The sequence below is a fragment of the Thunnus maccoyii genome, chromosome 6, assembly GCF_910596095.1.
Source record: "Thunnus maccoyii chromosome 6, fThuMac1.1, whole genome shotgun sequence".
Classification (NCBI taxonomy): domain Eukaryota; kingdom Metazoa; phylum Chordata; class Actinopteri; order Scombriformes; family Scombridae; genus Thunnus; species Thunnus maccoyii.
This window is the reverse complement of record NC_056538.1, coordinates 20253761-20270420: the sequence shown is the minus strand read 5'-3', so window position 1 is coordinate 20270420 and position 16660 is coordinate 20253761. Positions and strand designations below refer to the sequence as shown.

Genomic DNA, 16660 nt, shown 5'->3' with positions numbered 1-16660 from the left:
TTCAATATAATGAACTCCACTATGACCTGAATAATAAACATACTGTAGAATTATCACCTTTCTGACAATTTCAGCAAAAACCGGAACTATATAAGCTTTGTAAAAGTAGAATTGTTGCATGGGATTGCATTAGATTACACAGATGTTCCTAATAAAATGCTTGGTGAGTATATATTATAATCATAATATGTTTCAAGGAGGAAAACTAAGAAAACCTCTCCTTTATGACACTGAGAAACCGTGGAGCTGCCAGTATTTAGTGTATTTTCTCTCTTAACACACACAGACTGAGTTGCTGTAGTGACTCTGAACACATTAGCTCTCACCGCCAGCCATGACAATAACATATGGAGGGAATTATGTTTTAACTGTACTCTTAACACCTGTGATGTCTTGCTATAATAAATTATTCATAAATGTTTGTCTGTAGGCTGGTTGGAGGAGGAGCTGATACACTGCAGGTCTGATCTGTGAACCAAGAATATGGATGTGAGAGTACAGATGTTTACTCTCTTTGTCACTGCTTCTGGACTGAATTAACCTCTTATCGTGCTGCTGCTTATGACTCAGATGAATCACACTTCACAGACTTGCGGCTGCTTATATGTACATGTGGAGGAAATGATGTTACCACCTTGCAAAGATTTATGCAGAAACGACGGAATCATATGTGGCTGGCTGGTGGTGCTGCACGTCACATTGAAAAAATTGGTGTAATTAACACCATGTCCCCTTGAGGTCGCTCTCTTCCTCCTCCTCCTCTGGCTCCTGCAGCCTCCTGCTGTCCGTCTCCATCTCCTTGAAAAGCTTATCAGCTGAAGTCATCAGGCGCTCCGGTTTGGCCATTATCTGATGTTTATAGATGGGGTATCGATTGAAGTAAAAGCTGAATTTACCTGTATCAGCTTTTTTCAAAATTATTGTGAGGGCTGGCCACGTGTAAACAATGGGAGTGACGTAATGTGTTATCTTTTATAAGGCTATTAATTAAACATTTAAGATATAGTAACCTAAATAGGCTTATGGAGGCTGTCACTTAATGGTGTCAATAGGGCACCCTTTCCTGATAGTTCAATAAATATACAAAAAAGCTATTAATTATTGGCAGATATGTATTATTGTGTAACTCATACACTTGGTTAATATTTCTCTACCAAAGTGCAACGTGGTTTGATAAATAATCAATCGTATCGTGAACATTTCTGCACCTTTTTTTCCGCTTTTGACATGCAAAATTTGGACTGCAGCAGCAACGCCTCACGACTTCTGTTTTTTTTTTATTCCCCCACAATGCTGTGCGGTAGAGGTAGTCTTGTGTGCTGCTGTCTGTGGTGCTGAAGCTGCGCGTGCCTCGGAGCTCGCTGCCATAGAAATCCTCCCGAGCATCCGTCCGCGAGAGGACCAGCACGAGGAAAACAGACGGATGGGGGATACAGGATGTCGCTGCCAGCTGCTCTAGCCTTATTTATCTCTTTGTAATTGATTAAAAAAAAGCGGTTAGAGTTATTTTTACATCTATTCCTCAAGCACAAACACGAGCAGGAAACGCTTCTGAAGCCGTTATCTTGGCTGTTTTTCTCCGGTGCCGCCGCCTGCCCAGCCGTCTTTGCCGCTCTATCACGCATCATTTATGCACAGCACGCTGCTCCGGTCCTCCCCAACAAAACACACATTCGTGTCCGAGCACCATGGCCCGCTCCAGCCGCTTTCACTAAGAGACATGGAAGCCAAACAGCACTCGATAAAGAGCCTGAAAAGCTACCCGGAGACCGGCGGCCGGAGCCTGGCAGCTGCCGCCGGAGGCGACGGAGGAGGCGGCGGCGGCGGTGGAGGGTACCGAGCCGGCTCGGCTGAAATGGAGATGGAGTCGAAGATCCAGAAAGCCATCGACTTCAAGGCGGAGGGTCACCGCTGCTACAAGGAGAAGAAATTTCGGGAAGCGATAGGCAAGTACCACCGGGCGCTGCTGCAGCTCAAAGGGGTTCATGTGGTCGACGGGACGACGGGATCCGAGGTCAACCTGCTGAACCAAGCCGCCGCCAAGCTGACCGAGGAGCAGCGGAGAGCCGTGGAGAGCACCGAGATCGAGTGCTACGACAGCCTGACAGGTGAGCGGTACCGGTCCCAACCCCAACAAGAAACACCGTGTCCTGTTTTAACTCAGACCTCAGAAGCCTTCAAGTACTGCTGACACCGTTGTTCGCTCCGGTTCATCGGGTTCACACCAGATAGTACTGATATTACTGTGTTAGGCAATAAAAACCTGGATAGATTATTTTGTGTGTTTTAGTTGGTGGGCACATATAATGTGAAGGATTACGCTCTGATCAAAGGAGTCCATTATTTAGTGGAAGCTATTTTCCAGCCACAATAGGGGAAAAATGAGAGGGAGGCCTAAATGAACACATCTTATTATCACTATGCCAAATTCAGGCTCTCAGGCAGTAAAGTCATTATCTTTTAAATGGTACATGTGACATTAAGTCCATTTATTTTCTTGTTTTTTCCCCCAAAGTCATCACGACCAAATGACAAATCCCAGTGATTTCATGTTTATTCCAGTTGTAGATGTAGCGCTCTGCTGTGTAAGTGTAAGGAAAAGACAGTAAAACACAATAAATGAATAAATAAATAAATAAAGTCACAGGATAGGCTGATGGGACATTAATGCATTAATGTTTTCATTATGTATATATGAGCCAAGTTCACGTCGTTATCATGTTGTAACATCAACATTTCACATGAGGTCTGAGGTGAGAAGACGTCTCCTGAACCGTGCAGTTGGATGATGTAAGACTGCGTGTCTAATGGCATCACTGTGCAATCAGTGAGCCCCTGGATCACAGTAGTATTTACACCAGTTCATATACAGTTACTTCATGACAGTATTCATCTACTGTAACATATACAAAGTTCACACTTTAAATTAAATGAGCATACTCCAAACATTTTAAAGTTCACACACGTTGTAGATTTTCAGTATTAGAAAATATAATATATGTAACAGATTAAACATCATCTTATTGTCATATTTGCTATGCATGGAGACCCACATATATTTAATATATGTCAGAGTAAGATTACACCAAAAATGACGGAGGAATTGTTGCAGTGAAAGCAGACAGAGGTGTCAGCTAATAAATAACAGGTGTAGAGCTGCAACAATCAGTCGAAGTGAATCACCAACTATTTTGATAATCAATTAATATTTTGAGGAAAAAAATGTCCAAATTATCTGATTCCAGTTTCTCAAATATGAATATTTTCTTGTTTCTTTCGTCTTCTATGATAATAAACTGAATATTTTAGGATTGTGGACAAAGATGTGACATTTGAGGACGTCACGTTGGGAAACTGTGGTTGACATTTTTCACCATTTTCAGACATTTTATAGACCAAACAACTGATCAATTGATTGAAAACATAGTCAACAGATTAATAATGAAAATAATCATCAGTTGCACTAAACAGGTGTGACAGCTGACTGCAATGATAATAATAATTTAATTGATGCAACTGAGTGATCTGCATCTGTAACAATGTGCCTCCGTCCTTATTAAAGGTAACTCTACTCTTACCAAATAGAAATCATCTTCAATCTTAGTATGTTGGCTTTTAATCTTTAGCTTGTATCATAATGCAGAACTAGTGTAGCAATAAAACAAAAACTAAAGAGCTCATAAAAACAAACTATTGATGCAGTTAGAACAAGAAAAACAAATCTGTAATAAAATATTCTAAACTCAAGGTTCTCTGTCTGGATGTTTTGACCATGTTTTACAGCCTTCTACAATCAAAAGCTTCATTTTCATTATCGATTAATCTGTTGATTATTTTCTAGATTAATCAATTCATTGTTTGGTCTCTAAAATGTCAGAAAATGGTGAGAAATGACGATCACTGTTTCCCAAAGTTCAAGATGCAACCGAAAAATGTCCGATACACAGCCCAAAGATATTCATTCATTCATGCATTCATTCAAACCTTCAAGGACGCCTCGATTACAATACAAAATATAAAATAAAAGAAACAAAAATCAGCAAATATAAAAAGCAAATATGAACAGATAAGCAGTAAGCAATATAAAACATAAGAAACAATAAAAGCAATACATGCACATAAAAGTTAAAGCTCAATTAAAACACACACTGCCGTGTGTCAGCTAAAGGAGATTTAAAATGATTAAAAGGGATTTTATTATCTTCATAATCAGTTTACTATCACAGGAGACTAAATAAAACAGAAGATGTTTGTATTTGAGAAGCTGCAACCAGAGAATTACAGAACATGTTTTCTGTAAAATCGATTATCAAAATAATTGGCGATTGATTTTCTGTCAATAAACAAATCGTTGCATCCCTAAACATTTGATAACATGTGTATTTCAGAGGTCAAGAATGAACCTCTAAGCTTAATGTATCTTGCTGTAGGGTTACTGAATGAAGGTCATCTGGTCATATCCTTTTCCAAATTTCACCCTCATCTCAAATCATCTGTCAATCAATCATCTATCAGTTACTGTTGATCACACGGGACCGCTTCGTTTAGGGAAGTGGAGCCAGATTTTCTCCTGGCAAACAAATATGTTCTTTTGTAGTGTTAATCTGATTACAGTGATAGAAAAAAAAAGATAAATATCATCTTTTATTTTAGTGCTTCTTTAAAAATCCTACTTATGTCAACAGTATTTGCTTCGTATGCAGCGTGAACAGCAGATCATGATGAATAACGACACGCTGGATCCAGGAGGAGATGATGATGATGATGATGATGATGATGAACAGTGCACGCTGGCACGAAGGCAGTTACATCACATCACCTGTATGACATCGTTATCTATGTGAACATTGTGGTTTTCGGGTCATGAGGGGGCAGCGGTGATATTGTGGCGCTGCCCAGTCAACCTGCCATGATGCACTTAAGTTCGCCTTGTTCTGCGCAGCATTCAGGGACTGTCTGGAGCCGGGGGGGGGGGGGTCACTGTGGCGTAAAGGAAAGATAGGGTAGGGAAGGAGAGGAAGGAGGGGGAGGGAAGGTAATAAGGAAGAAAAAAGAAGAATTGGGAAAGGAGGAAGCGGCGGTGGAAGAGAAAGGGGATCGGTTAGGGCGGCAGGAGAGGAAGCGTGGAGAGAAATAGTAGAGAGCAGTGGAAGAGGAAGGGTAAAGAGGGGGAGGAGGGGACTGCTAGCACGCGACAGGGGGCCATATTTACCATGGCAACCATCGCTGGGCCTTTTCCCTGTTGTTGTATTAATACGGCTCATACCCTCCCCTCACGGCTGCTTCACCAGAGTGACTGCACATGCGCACTGACACACATGAACACACACACAAAGAAACCTCACTTTAACCTTCCTCTGCCATCAGTGAAGACATTTACATGAGCTACAATAATGTGTTTGCATGGGATTAAAATGTTTACTTTGGTAGTTTCTGGGATTACTACGTTCATATTCCTGCTGCATAGTCCCAGTAATGATGGAAGACGTCTGCTCTTTCTTATATTTTGACATCATGTTGTAGTTAACCCTTGTGACTATCTTCAAGCAACATTAATGAAGAAACCAACAATGCATCAGTCCGTCTTTTGATGCTTTCCAACTTCCCTACACTCTCTGTGTCGCACCCAAACACACTGGTTTCTACTGAAGATGTCATTCTTTTAGAACATGTCACAAATATATCTAGTTTCATTTATATAAAAAGAAGTTATTTGGGCATGGTAGTTTTTAGCAAAAGTTACTTTAAACAGGAGTAAGGTGGACTATTTTCAGCTGCGAATTAATATACATTCGGTGCTCTAGTGAGTATTTACAGCAGTAGGATGGTGTATGTGGGAACTGCCCTAAATAAACTACATTGTAATGAAGGAACATGTCACCCAATGCAACAATGATGTGTTTTGTAATAGTATTTGACAACAATGGAGCTCTGCGGCACCGATGAATAAGATATATCAGGCTTTGGCTACAAAGGAGATGAGTAGGATTTAATTCATTGTTAGTTTTGGTCTTTTCATGGGATTTGTTAACAATAACAAAAATACAGAATATCACCAGACTTATCTTTAAATAATGCATCTAAAATAGGAATACTCCACATTTGGCTGGCTAGTAGTTCAATGTTATCGTTCATCATCTCTCTGCATTATTATTTCATGACAATACTCACACAGAGATGTTTTGGTTCACAGCTCTCATGTTTTCAATGAAGGCCAACAAATAAATCTGCCAGAGCTTGACATTTGAAACACTCGGGAGCTCATATTTTTTAAACATTAAAGGATAAGGCTGGCGATTTTCTGTATTTTTCTTATTGTCAACAAATCTCATGTATTGTGTGTGTATCAAAAGCCTGATATATTGTATTCATCTGTGCTGTAGACTTCTGTTGTCCAAAAATGATTAAAAACGCGTCAATGAGCCAGACCACTGCACTGGATGTTCCTTCACCATGAAGAGTTTGAGCATGTTAATTGGTTTAGAAACGGCTCTAAAGACTAATAACAGAAATCACATTTTCAGCCTCAGGAGAGTATTTCTGTGTACGGCAGACGCCACTGCACATGTGCAGGAACATGGTTCTGTTTACAGAGCTTGGCTAGCTTGTTGTGCTACATATTACAATCTCTTGAGTCTTTGGAGCTGTTTCTAAACAAACTACCACAACGTGTCTGTGAAGATTGTCAGTCATCCAGTTCATGATTATCCAAGGAGGGTTGAATCGAGGGCAACTGGACTTGGTTGTAGATACAACAACGTACATATTTTGGATAGGGAGGACAGATGGTTTGAAAGAGGAGTGAAGGAGATGATTTATGTTAATGTAGAGAAACCATCCATCAACGCAGGATCACTCATCCCCCACCTACAATGTTCTCCTCTCATCCCTTCCCAGGAGACTTTACAACCATTCACATTTGGCATCAGGTGACTCCAACAGCTGTTGTTACGACAGCCAGGAGCACTAACGAACCAAGTGGTAACAACCCCACAGAGGTTAAATACCTGGGACTCCCCACCAGTCAATTAGAACTGAAGAAGCCCCTTAGATGAGAGGCGATCTACAACCAAGTCCAGTTGCCCTCGATTCAACCCTCCTTAGAAAACTACCATAACTGTGATATTTGGGGTGAAGGGAAATGTCACCTAGTACAACGGTGTGGCTCACTGATGTGTTTTTAATAGTTTTGGGGCAACAACAGAGCTCTGCGGCACAGAAGAATACTATATATCAGGCTTTGGATACACACACAATACTTATAAGTAGGATCAATTCGTTGTTGGTTTGATTCTGCTCATGAGATTTGTTGACAATAAGAAAAATGTAGAACATCACCAGCTATATCCTTTAAAGCATTTTGTTCTACTAAAACACTAAAAGGCATTTGACTCACTGTGATTTTGCATCATATCATACTATATTGATATCAAGACAGTGCTGTGATGATCTCCAACCCAAACTCCACATATCTTAAATTTAGTTATTCTCATGTCAACTATGACTTTCCTCAAATTAAGGGTGTCAGAAAATACTAAAAGAAAAGAAAAGAAGAATGAAAAGAAGAAAACGTTGTCTTTATTAACCAGGTTAATATTAGGATAATGTGATCCACGTTGACAAAACAAAATGGCAGGAAGAGAGATGAAAAGCACGTAAAAAAAGACTCATACAATATCCAGAGCTCACACTGACTTCACTGTGCGGCTCCACCTGGTTATGAGCACCATTTGAGCCATTTCATCGTTGAGCTTTCTGATGCAGCAGCACCAGCAGCTACACATGTGTTTATGTGTGTGTGTGTGTGTGTGTGTGTGTGTGTGTGTGTGTGTGTGTGTGTGTGTGTGTGTGTGTGTGGTAAGAGGGGAGTGGAGGTGCTTTCCGTGCTGCTCCACCTGTCATTCCTTTCATACCCATTGCTGACATTGCTGATTTAGTTTAAGTGGAGTGTATTAGTGTGTTTGTGTGCGATTGCGTGTGTGCGCACATGAACAGACATGTGTGAGTTGGTGTGTGTGTGTTTATTTTCTTATCCTCTCCACAGAAACAGTGAGAGGTTACAAAACACGAGATGGGAAGATGAGAGAGGTGAATATTAGAAGGGAGAATCAGAGAGAGACTAAATGTGTTTTCAAAAAGAGAAAGAAGAAATAATTCAGGAATAAAAGAGTTGATTATTATAGAAAAGATGCTGGCGATGAAGAAAATATTTTAACACTATATAGAGGAGTAAATGTATTTAAAGAAGAGACAAATAAGTGTCAACAGTAACGTTACCTGATTCTGTCAAACAGAGAGGCGACGGATGATGAATGCCCTGTTTGCTGGCCTTGTTAAGGAGACAACCCGAGTCTGTGCATCCCCGCAAGGCTGCATCTAAATGGGTTACACCACCACCACCACCGCCGTCTGTGTCTGTCGTAGTTCACAGTGGTGCAACATGTTGGCCAGAGGCAGACTGCCTGCCAGGCGGCCTCAGTCATCCATCCACCCACCACAAACACACTGTGAGGCACATACAGAAATAACAGATGTGACTGCAGTTTGTTTGCTCTTTTTTTTTTTACCTGATATTGATCATGAAGAAGCACTTTCAACCACAGGAACAGGTACTACTTTGTATCTGTGTTGAGTTTACTAAAATAGCACAGAGGCAGACTTGTTACAAGCAATTTAGAAGCTGTAGTGAGTGTTAATCAGTTCAAATGTACATTAGAAACTTTACAAAGAATAAAACAGAGGGCGTGACGGTGTGATCCTGTTGTGAGAGCGATCAGTCTGACTTTTCATTAACTCCTGCTCGCTCTGATCTCTGCCTGAAATCTTCCTTTGTTCCTCCTGACTGGCTCAATCTGTGAATGAGTCATAAGTCGAAGCCTTGGGAGCGGCGCAGCAGGAGGGGATGAGTGGAATTGTTTGTTTCGTAACACCAAACACCTTTTTTGTTCAACTGCTGCAGCTCTGCTCGCCACGATGATGATAATGATGATGATGATGATGATGATGATGATGATCCAGCAACTTCCACCCACTCGTCACATTATAAAAGATTGTCAAAACAATGGAAATAAAAACACAACCTGTTTTTTTTTTCAGCAGTGAAAACAAGGTTGCGTTTGAAAACAAAGAAAAAAATGCTGTTTTATCATTTCAAATTGCAAGATATGAAGCAGTTATGAGGTTTGATAATTTAATCACTGACATGAACTTATTGACGTGTTACAGTAAACACCTTTTCCCTCCAGTTGGTGCTCCATCTGTTTTTATTCAGATTTTCAATTTGCACATAAAAGACCTGAGTCGAAAATTTGAAAAAAAAACCTTGAAATATTGCAAAAAGAGTTTTTACGGTTGGCTGAGTGATGCAACAAAGTGCAATGCAACAGATTTAGTGCATAAATCATGACATACATGAAGCATGTGACTTAACACACCTTTAGACTGTGCGACAACAACAATTGTGTAAGTTTATTGCACATCACATTGTGTGAGATAGGTCTAAAATCTTGGTTGCAATCTGTTTCAGACTGTACAATATCAACTGGAAACATGTCAGATTGTGCGCTGCATGTGTGGTGAATTGTAGCGCTATGATGTAAACAGAAAAAAGTATGTGAAAGCAGAGGCACGTCATCAGCTCACGTCGCCCATCTGAGCCGCTCTGATGTTCTGAAAATGCAGCAAAGCACAAAGACCCTATTGTTTTTTTCCTCCATCATTTTGTTTTTTTTGTGCAACAGATATATTAAAGATGTGTGTGTTTTCCCCCTAAACTTTATTCAAAAATGGCACTTACGAAATGTCACATCGGCCAGTGTATTCTGTGTCTTTTCATGTCATAGTCATGATTTCGACCCAGTCTGCCTTTGCTCTCGGTGAACGTGTCTCACAATGCGATCTAGGACCACCATTTTGGATTGATTGACCAAAGATTTTACCACATTTCTCTCAGGATTGTCAACTTCGGTCTCAGACGACCAAAAGTCACACAGTGTAAAAGAACCTTTAAATATCCACTGAAGAAATGAAAATATCAGGTCTGTGTGGAGCAATGAGGAGACATTCCTCAAATTAATGCGTGAAACAAAATGTCACATTTCCATCATGTGTTCCACATGGTTTTCCATCGCTTGAGCTTGGACTGGCACTCTTGTAATTCATCATCTAGTTGCGCTCTCACCTCTTTTGTAATGATTTAATGGTCCCCGACTAGAAAATTCGCGCCACCAGCAGTTTATCTTGGCGATAACCCTACTCCTAACCCTAACCCTAACCCTTTGCACTACATTCGGATGGAAACCCAGCCAGTGTTTGTAGTAGCCCACTGTGCTTTTGTAGTTTATTGCATCTGATGCCGCCTTAACTCTTAATCTATTCTAAATTCCACATTTTAGTATCTAGACCCTCAGGGACATTTCAGTGAGGTCATTAATTAACTTTTGAACTGTGACATGCAATTACAGGCATTATAAGGATTTAATGAGCCTGTTGGAGACATCTGTTTCTTACTGGACCAGAAATAAAAGCGCTGCCTTGTACAACCAGAGACACACACAACTATAGTCCTATCGCTCACTTAGCCTTGAAGATTCAGCACATCACAGCCTCTAAGACCAATCTTGCTTCAGATGGGGGGAGCAGCTAGGGCTGCATTAGAATAACGTCAGCGATGTGTAACACCACAGACGGAGTGATTTCACCAGTCCACTGGATCAGAGAACTCCTCCCCCTTCTTCTCCTGCCAGCTCCATCACCAAGGGACGTGGTGGAGTGTGTGAGATAAAGGCAGAAGAAAAGCATGAGGATGAAAGGAGATGAGGATGGGAAATGTATAGATGGAGGGGTTAAGACGAGGAAAAAAAGCAGGGTTGCATAAGCAGTTGGAAAAGGAAGAGAAGTTGCCCAGTGCTACGGAGAAAAGAAAGAGTTGCACAATGTGCTCGTAGGAGGATGGAGGAGGACGAAGGGAGAGAGAGATGCCATGCAAGGGTGAGAAGGAGGAGGGGTGGAGGTTTGGTTGGTGTTTTTCCTCCCTCTGTGCGTGTACGTCTGCCATTGGAGGGGTGGCCGGAGCAGAAGAAGAGCCATGGAAGCGTTGCGTGCCAGGGCTGCAGATGGCATGGCATTGCTGTCATGGGTACGACTGGCACTCCCTCTACTGTACCACTCGCACTGTACTGTTCCCTCTACACCAACCCTCCACATTACCTCGCAGACAAGAGAGGGAGAGAGAGAGAGATTTGGAGGATGGGGGAAGGGGTGAGTTCGTAGAAGGCATGCAGAGGCTGAAATGGGGGAGGGTGCAGGAGAACCTGGACAGAACTCTTGAACACGATGGGATTATAAGAGAGGAAGGAGGGTACGACTGTAAAAGAGAGTGACAAGTAGGGAAGGAGAGGAAGAAAAGGTATTGGCTCGGTGACCTTTAAGTAGTGAAGGGAGGGCTTTTAGAGCTGCATTTGTATTTTTTATTTTCACCATGAGGAGGACGGCACAGAGAAATCCCATCCAGACCAAACTGATTTATATCACGGCCCTGACAGTCCTAGATGACTCCTGTCACAAGAGTAAATAAGATTCAGTCATCTGTCAGGAAGGGAAGGAGGAGAGGGAACAGGCAGGGACATAGAGAGATAGAAGAGATGGAAATAGACATAACAAGAAAAACTGTGGACTAAAGACAAAGATTTCTTACTATTATTTGTTATAATAGCATTTTTAATGAAGCTCTGTGTACATTCCCGAGTTGACACAGTTGTATGCTTCAAATTTCCATAAAAATAAAGGCAGTAAAGCAGAAATAGAACAATGTGAATCCACAAGAACATAGTTAAGATAGTGAAGAGTGTACAAACCAAAGACAGAGAATCAAAAGAGAGGTAAATTAAAACAAGAACAAGTGTGTTAACATGCCAGCATTTGCTAATTAGCACCAAACACAAAGAACAGCTGAGACAAATTAACATGTTGACCCGATACGGTGCTACATGGACAGTTAAAGGGGTCATGAAAGGAATTATAAATCATCCTGAGGAGGAGTATCTCTGGATCAATAGCTGTCACGACATCTCACTCAAAACCACAAATAGTGGTGCTAGTCGGGATCACCAAAGTCATTCAGATTCATCCTCTGGAGAACATAAACGTCTGAACTAAATTTAATGGCAATGCATCTAATCCTCACATTGGAGGCCACTTTAGAAGGATCCTCTGAAAGCTGCCTGACAGATAGCGAGAGTTATCATTAGACTTCTTTTAGAAATGCAATGAACAGGGACCAGATTTTCCTAAAAATCTTCATATCTATCCTTCAGAGCAAATCTGATTCTTTTGAGGTGGAAGATAAATGAGAAATCATTAAGCCAAAGTTGCACTGAAGATGGTTCGGATGTTTTCCACTGGTGTAGTAAAGATTTTCTTTGCTGTTATAAGGCCATATGCAATAAACACTCCTTGAAGCACCCTCAATGTGCTCTTTGAAAAATATATAAAAATTTCCTCCCGACACTTAAACCTGGACCCTATCTTCCCATCTTTTTGTGTCTAAATGACTAATGGGGACAACATTTTTTGAAATTGGTCCAGTATTGAACAAGAGCGCTGCAGCCGCGAAACGGGCTGCAGTGTAATCTGATGGAGCAATAGCGCCCCGTTAATGTGCGTCCACTAAAAGTGTTTTTGCCACTGACAGGCTTAGATTGTTATTATAAATGTCTGACAACATTATGGAAAGGACCATAGAGAGAAATAAAACGTTTTTCTTTACCTTTTGCTTGATCCGATCAGTTTGTTATTGTATCTAACCAAGTCTCGCTCAAGAAGAAGTCTCGTTCTGTTGTCAAAATCAGCTAAATATTCAACTCCACTCTCGCAAGATTTCAGAACGAGACTTCTTCTTGAGTAAGACTTGGTTAGACACAATAACAAACAGACCGGATCAAGCGAAATGTTTTATTTCTCTCTGCAGTGCTTTCGTTCAATACTGGACCAATTTCAGGAATTGTTGTCCCCATTAGTCACTTAGACACAAAATGATGGGAAAACAGGGTCCAGGTTGAAAAATACCCAAGCTTCCCTTGAACTATAAATCTTTTTATTAAAGTATTAAATCTTTGACAGAACTACATTTATCTCATTGTACTGACACCTCAGTAATTTATTATAAAGCCTTTGTTGTGACTGTGTGTATGATTGTGATGTGTGTTGTGATTTCGATTGTTGAAACATGATTGTTTTCATATCGACTCACGGACTGAAATAACGAATAAATCGAAAGTGGCTGTCAGAGCTTTTTTTAGTTGAAAGTCATGGCAGATCAGCTGAGAGAAAACTGAAACAGACGCCCTTTCCTGACACCCTCGGATGGAGAGAGAGAGAGAGAGAGCGAGTGAGAGCGAGTGTGAAAGGAAGACAGATAGAGAAATGCAGAAATATTCATCCTCTGTAAGCCATCAGTAATGAGAATTTGCTGAATGTTTGCGTGTATCTAACACCCTGTGCTCCAGTGGACAGTGCAGAGTAAACCAATTGGCTGTTTATATTTATCCGCAGAGCTGCATGTTGATAAAAAAGCCATGCTGGTCGCTATCTGAGCTTCCCCTACACGGCCTGCTCCGGCCTGACACTGAATGCTTTATTACATGCACTGCCGGGGGTTGACATTGAAAACTCGTCCTTGTTACACGCTGGTTGTGTTGGTTGTGGTGAGCCTGTTTTGCTGATCCAGCGCTGAAGGTGATCCTTTATGACGAAGATTTACCAAATTTGATCATCACAAGTGCAGTTTCAGTTAAAAAAAGGAAATTATACAGCATGATTTGGAGTTAAGGTGTAAACTTTAAAGCTTCTATAATTAATATTTTATATTAACAATGGGTGAAATGATTATGTGAATGTGAAAGGTGAACCAGAGAGAACCAGACTCTGCAGTTCCCCTCAGATCTAAGGAGCGTTTTAGCTTCTTTCAGCTTGTTGTTTTGGTTTTACGACCCACAACTTTACTGTTATTTCACTTACTTTCTAATCTTTATATTTGGCTTGTTTCTTTTTTTCTTGGCTAATTTGATGATAAATGGATGTTTGTTTTATTGTTGCTGTTGTTGTTGTGCGACCATTTTGTGGAAGCTAATGTGGATACAAATAAAGACTAAAGGCAAAGACAAGGAGCCAGATGCTTTTATCAGGAGTTGGACCAAACTTGAGCTAATAGTAGAGTGAATTTATATTCACCACGTGGTTCCTCGGTATCTGCTGGATGTGTAAATAAGCAGCTGTTTGCTAACATGCTCATCATATCAACTGAAAGGGTCAAAATATGTCAGTTTTTGTGTTTACAGTTTGTTTGGTAGTTGCTTGGTACAGGATGATACAGATTGCTCTAAACACAACTGGCTGCCAACACGTGGCTGTATCGTTTTTGGAAATTATGAAAGCTCCTGCTTTAAGCCAATAATTTTCTTCAGGTACTCAGTGGAAAAGCTTTACTATCTCGCAGATTAACGCTGACTCTATGAGATTCAGAGCCAAATCATTTGGCACTTTCCTCTGCTGACCTTTTCAAACACTCACTCATCTATCTTGTTACCACTATAATGGTAACAAGACAAAGTTTCTCACAGCTGCTGTGTGCACATTATCCAAACAAACATATACAGAAAGTGGATCAATATTAGCAAACATAGCCTTGATTATGCCAATATTTGATACAAGCAATGTATTTGACAGCAGCAGAAGTAGCCAAAGACCTGCTAAACTAAAGGCAAGCATCTGTCCAGTGTCTACAGATGACATCACCAATCAGATAATGGCCTAGCTAGGAGCCACAATATTATGTCCATGTCAGAGAGTTCAACCACAGATATACCCTCAATAAAAGTCCATATTGCTTTATTAAACTGCACTTATCTTATTTTTGAATGCCTGCTTTTACTCACAACATTAAAAGTAATATAGAAAGTCATGGATCCTTGTTTGGCCCTTGGACACTAAAGGATATAAAATAAGTTAAATAAAACCATAACTTCATGAACTGCTTTTCATTTTCTTTGGAGGCCTTAAGTAACCCAACGAAGACCCCTGAACGCACCCTGAGCAGCACAGGCTTGTGTCACAGACAAGAAGAAATGATTTCATCTTTGGTGAAGTCATACCGAAGATAGCTTCCTCACTTGTATAAATATTTAAGTAGATGAGCATTAATCCTGAGTCAGCGACTATTTTAGGACAGCGGAACGATATGGGAAGGTGGAAATGGATTGAAAAAAGGCATGGCCAGAATTATTTTATTTGTTTTGTTTGTAGTTTTTTATTGTTTTGTATCTTAAAACAAAATGGAAGAGGGGTCAGTAGCATATCTGCTTTTGGTCTGCTACAGTACAAAGTCACACTAGTGATGCATCCTTCTTACTACATCATGTCCACTTATTTGTTCACAACTTGTGCAGAGGAGTCACAAGAACACAAATCAATACATGCAGTCAAATACTATACATAGTACATGCCAACGCCAAGTGAAAGAAATATAAATGAATACAAACTGAAAATAAAAATGTAAAATAAAGTTCCTTTAAGTAGAAAGAAAACAGTTTTTAAACAAACATTAACACTTCTAGTCCATAAAACTGCTGCTGTAAGACGGCTAACCAGCACTGCTTTTACCAGAAAGGCAAGAACAGTCTTGTGATGCACAGGTTGAGTGTTGAGGACAAGGAAGTGTAACAAATAGATGACTGAGGCAGTCTAATATATGATTAAAGTTTAAAAAATGCCTGCTCAATAATGTTCTGGTTAAGATCCCTCCTCTCTCTGGAAACACACGTGCCTCTACTGGACCAGATCTGACAGTATACAAAAAACAATAAGTGGTTTAGTGGTTTTTAAAAAAGCCCTCCCACTGCCCCGAGCTCTCTGTGAGAGATCTAACAGAATAATCTGGTTACTTGATTCCCCTGCATGCCCGGGATCAATGTTGCACTGTTGGTAATCCATGCAAATATGTTTGATTTACCCGCAGCTTCCAAGCATGACAGTCTGTGTCGGTGTTTGGAGGGAATCAACACGCCTGCCCGGGTTATTCTGCAGGGGGGTAAATCAAAAAGCTGTGCAGAAGAGAGGCAGATGGAGTTTTTTAAAAGAATAGTTTGACATTTTGGGAATTAAACTTGCTGAGTTATATGAGAAGATCGATACTGCTCTCATATCTGTACACGAAATGTGAGGCTACAGCCAACAGACTGGAAACATAAAGACTGGAAACAGGAGGAAAGAGCTAACCTGGCTCTGTTCAACAGTAACAAAATCCTCACACACTAAAGAAAATCTCTTGTATTCTGACTTCAGAGAGCTCACGTTTTACTCAGAAATTATTACTGCAGTGTCAAATAATTTAATTATTAGCTATTAATTACCTACACTTATGTTACATATTTTGAGCAGTTAGTTAACAAGTGAAACTAGATGCAAATAAACAGTGATTTGCTTATTTATAAATTAGCTGAATAGATTGTGTTAGTGTATGAATTATGTAAGTATCAGTAAAATTAGATTTTATTTAGATGTTACAGTCGGTGGAGGCGGCCTTGCAGCCATTTTGCCACACGTTCTTGACACTTGTGTAGTTCTTTTCACCGATATCGTCACTGTCAAAAAAAAAATCAGATAT

General features: G+C 40.4%; 1 protein-coding gene across 1 annotated transcript in view; it reads left to right on the top strand.

The window, feature by feature from the left end:
• The first annotated feature begins 260 nt into the window (after positions 1-260).
• Positions 261-16660, top strand: part of ttc9b (tetratricopeptide repeat domain 9B) — a 28595-nt gene continuing 12195 nt past the window's right edge. Inside the window, exon 1 of the mRNA XM_042413098.1 lies at positions 261-2108. Within this exon, the coding sequence (XP_042269032.1) occupies positions 1631-2108 (478 nt within the window). The 5' untranslated portion in view covers positions 261-1630. The remainder of the gene's footprint in view (positions 2109-16660) is intronic.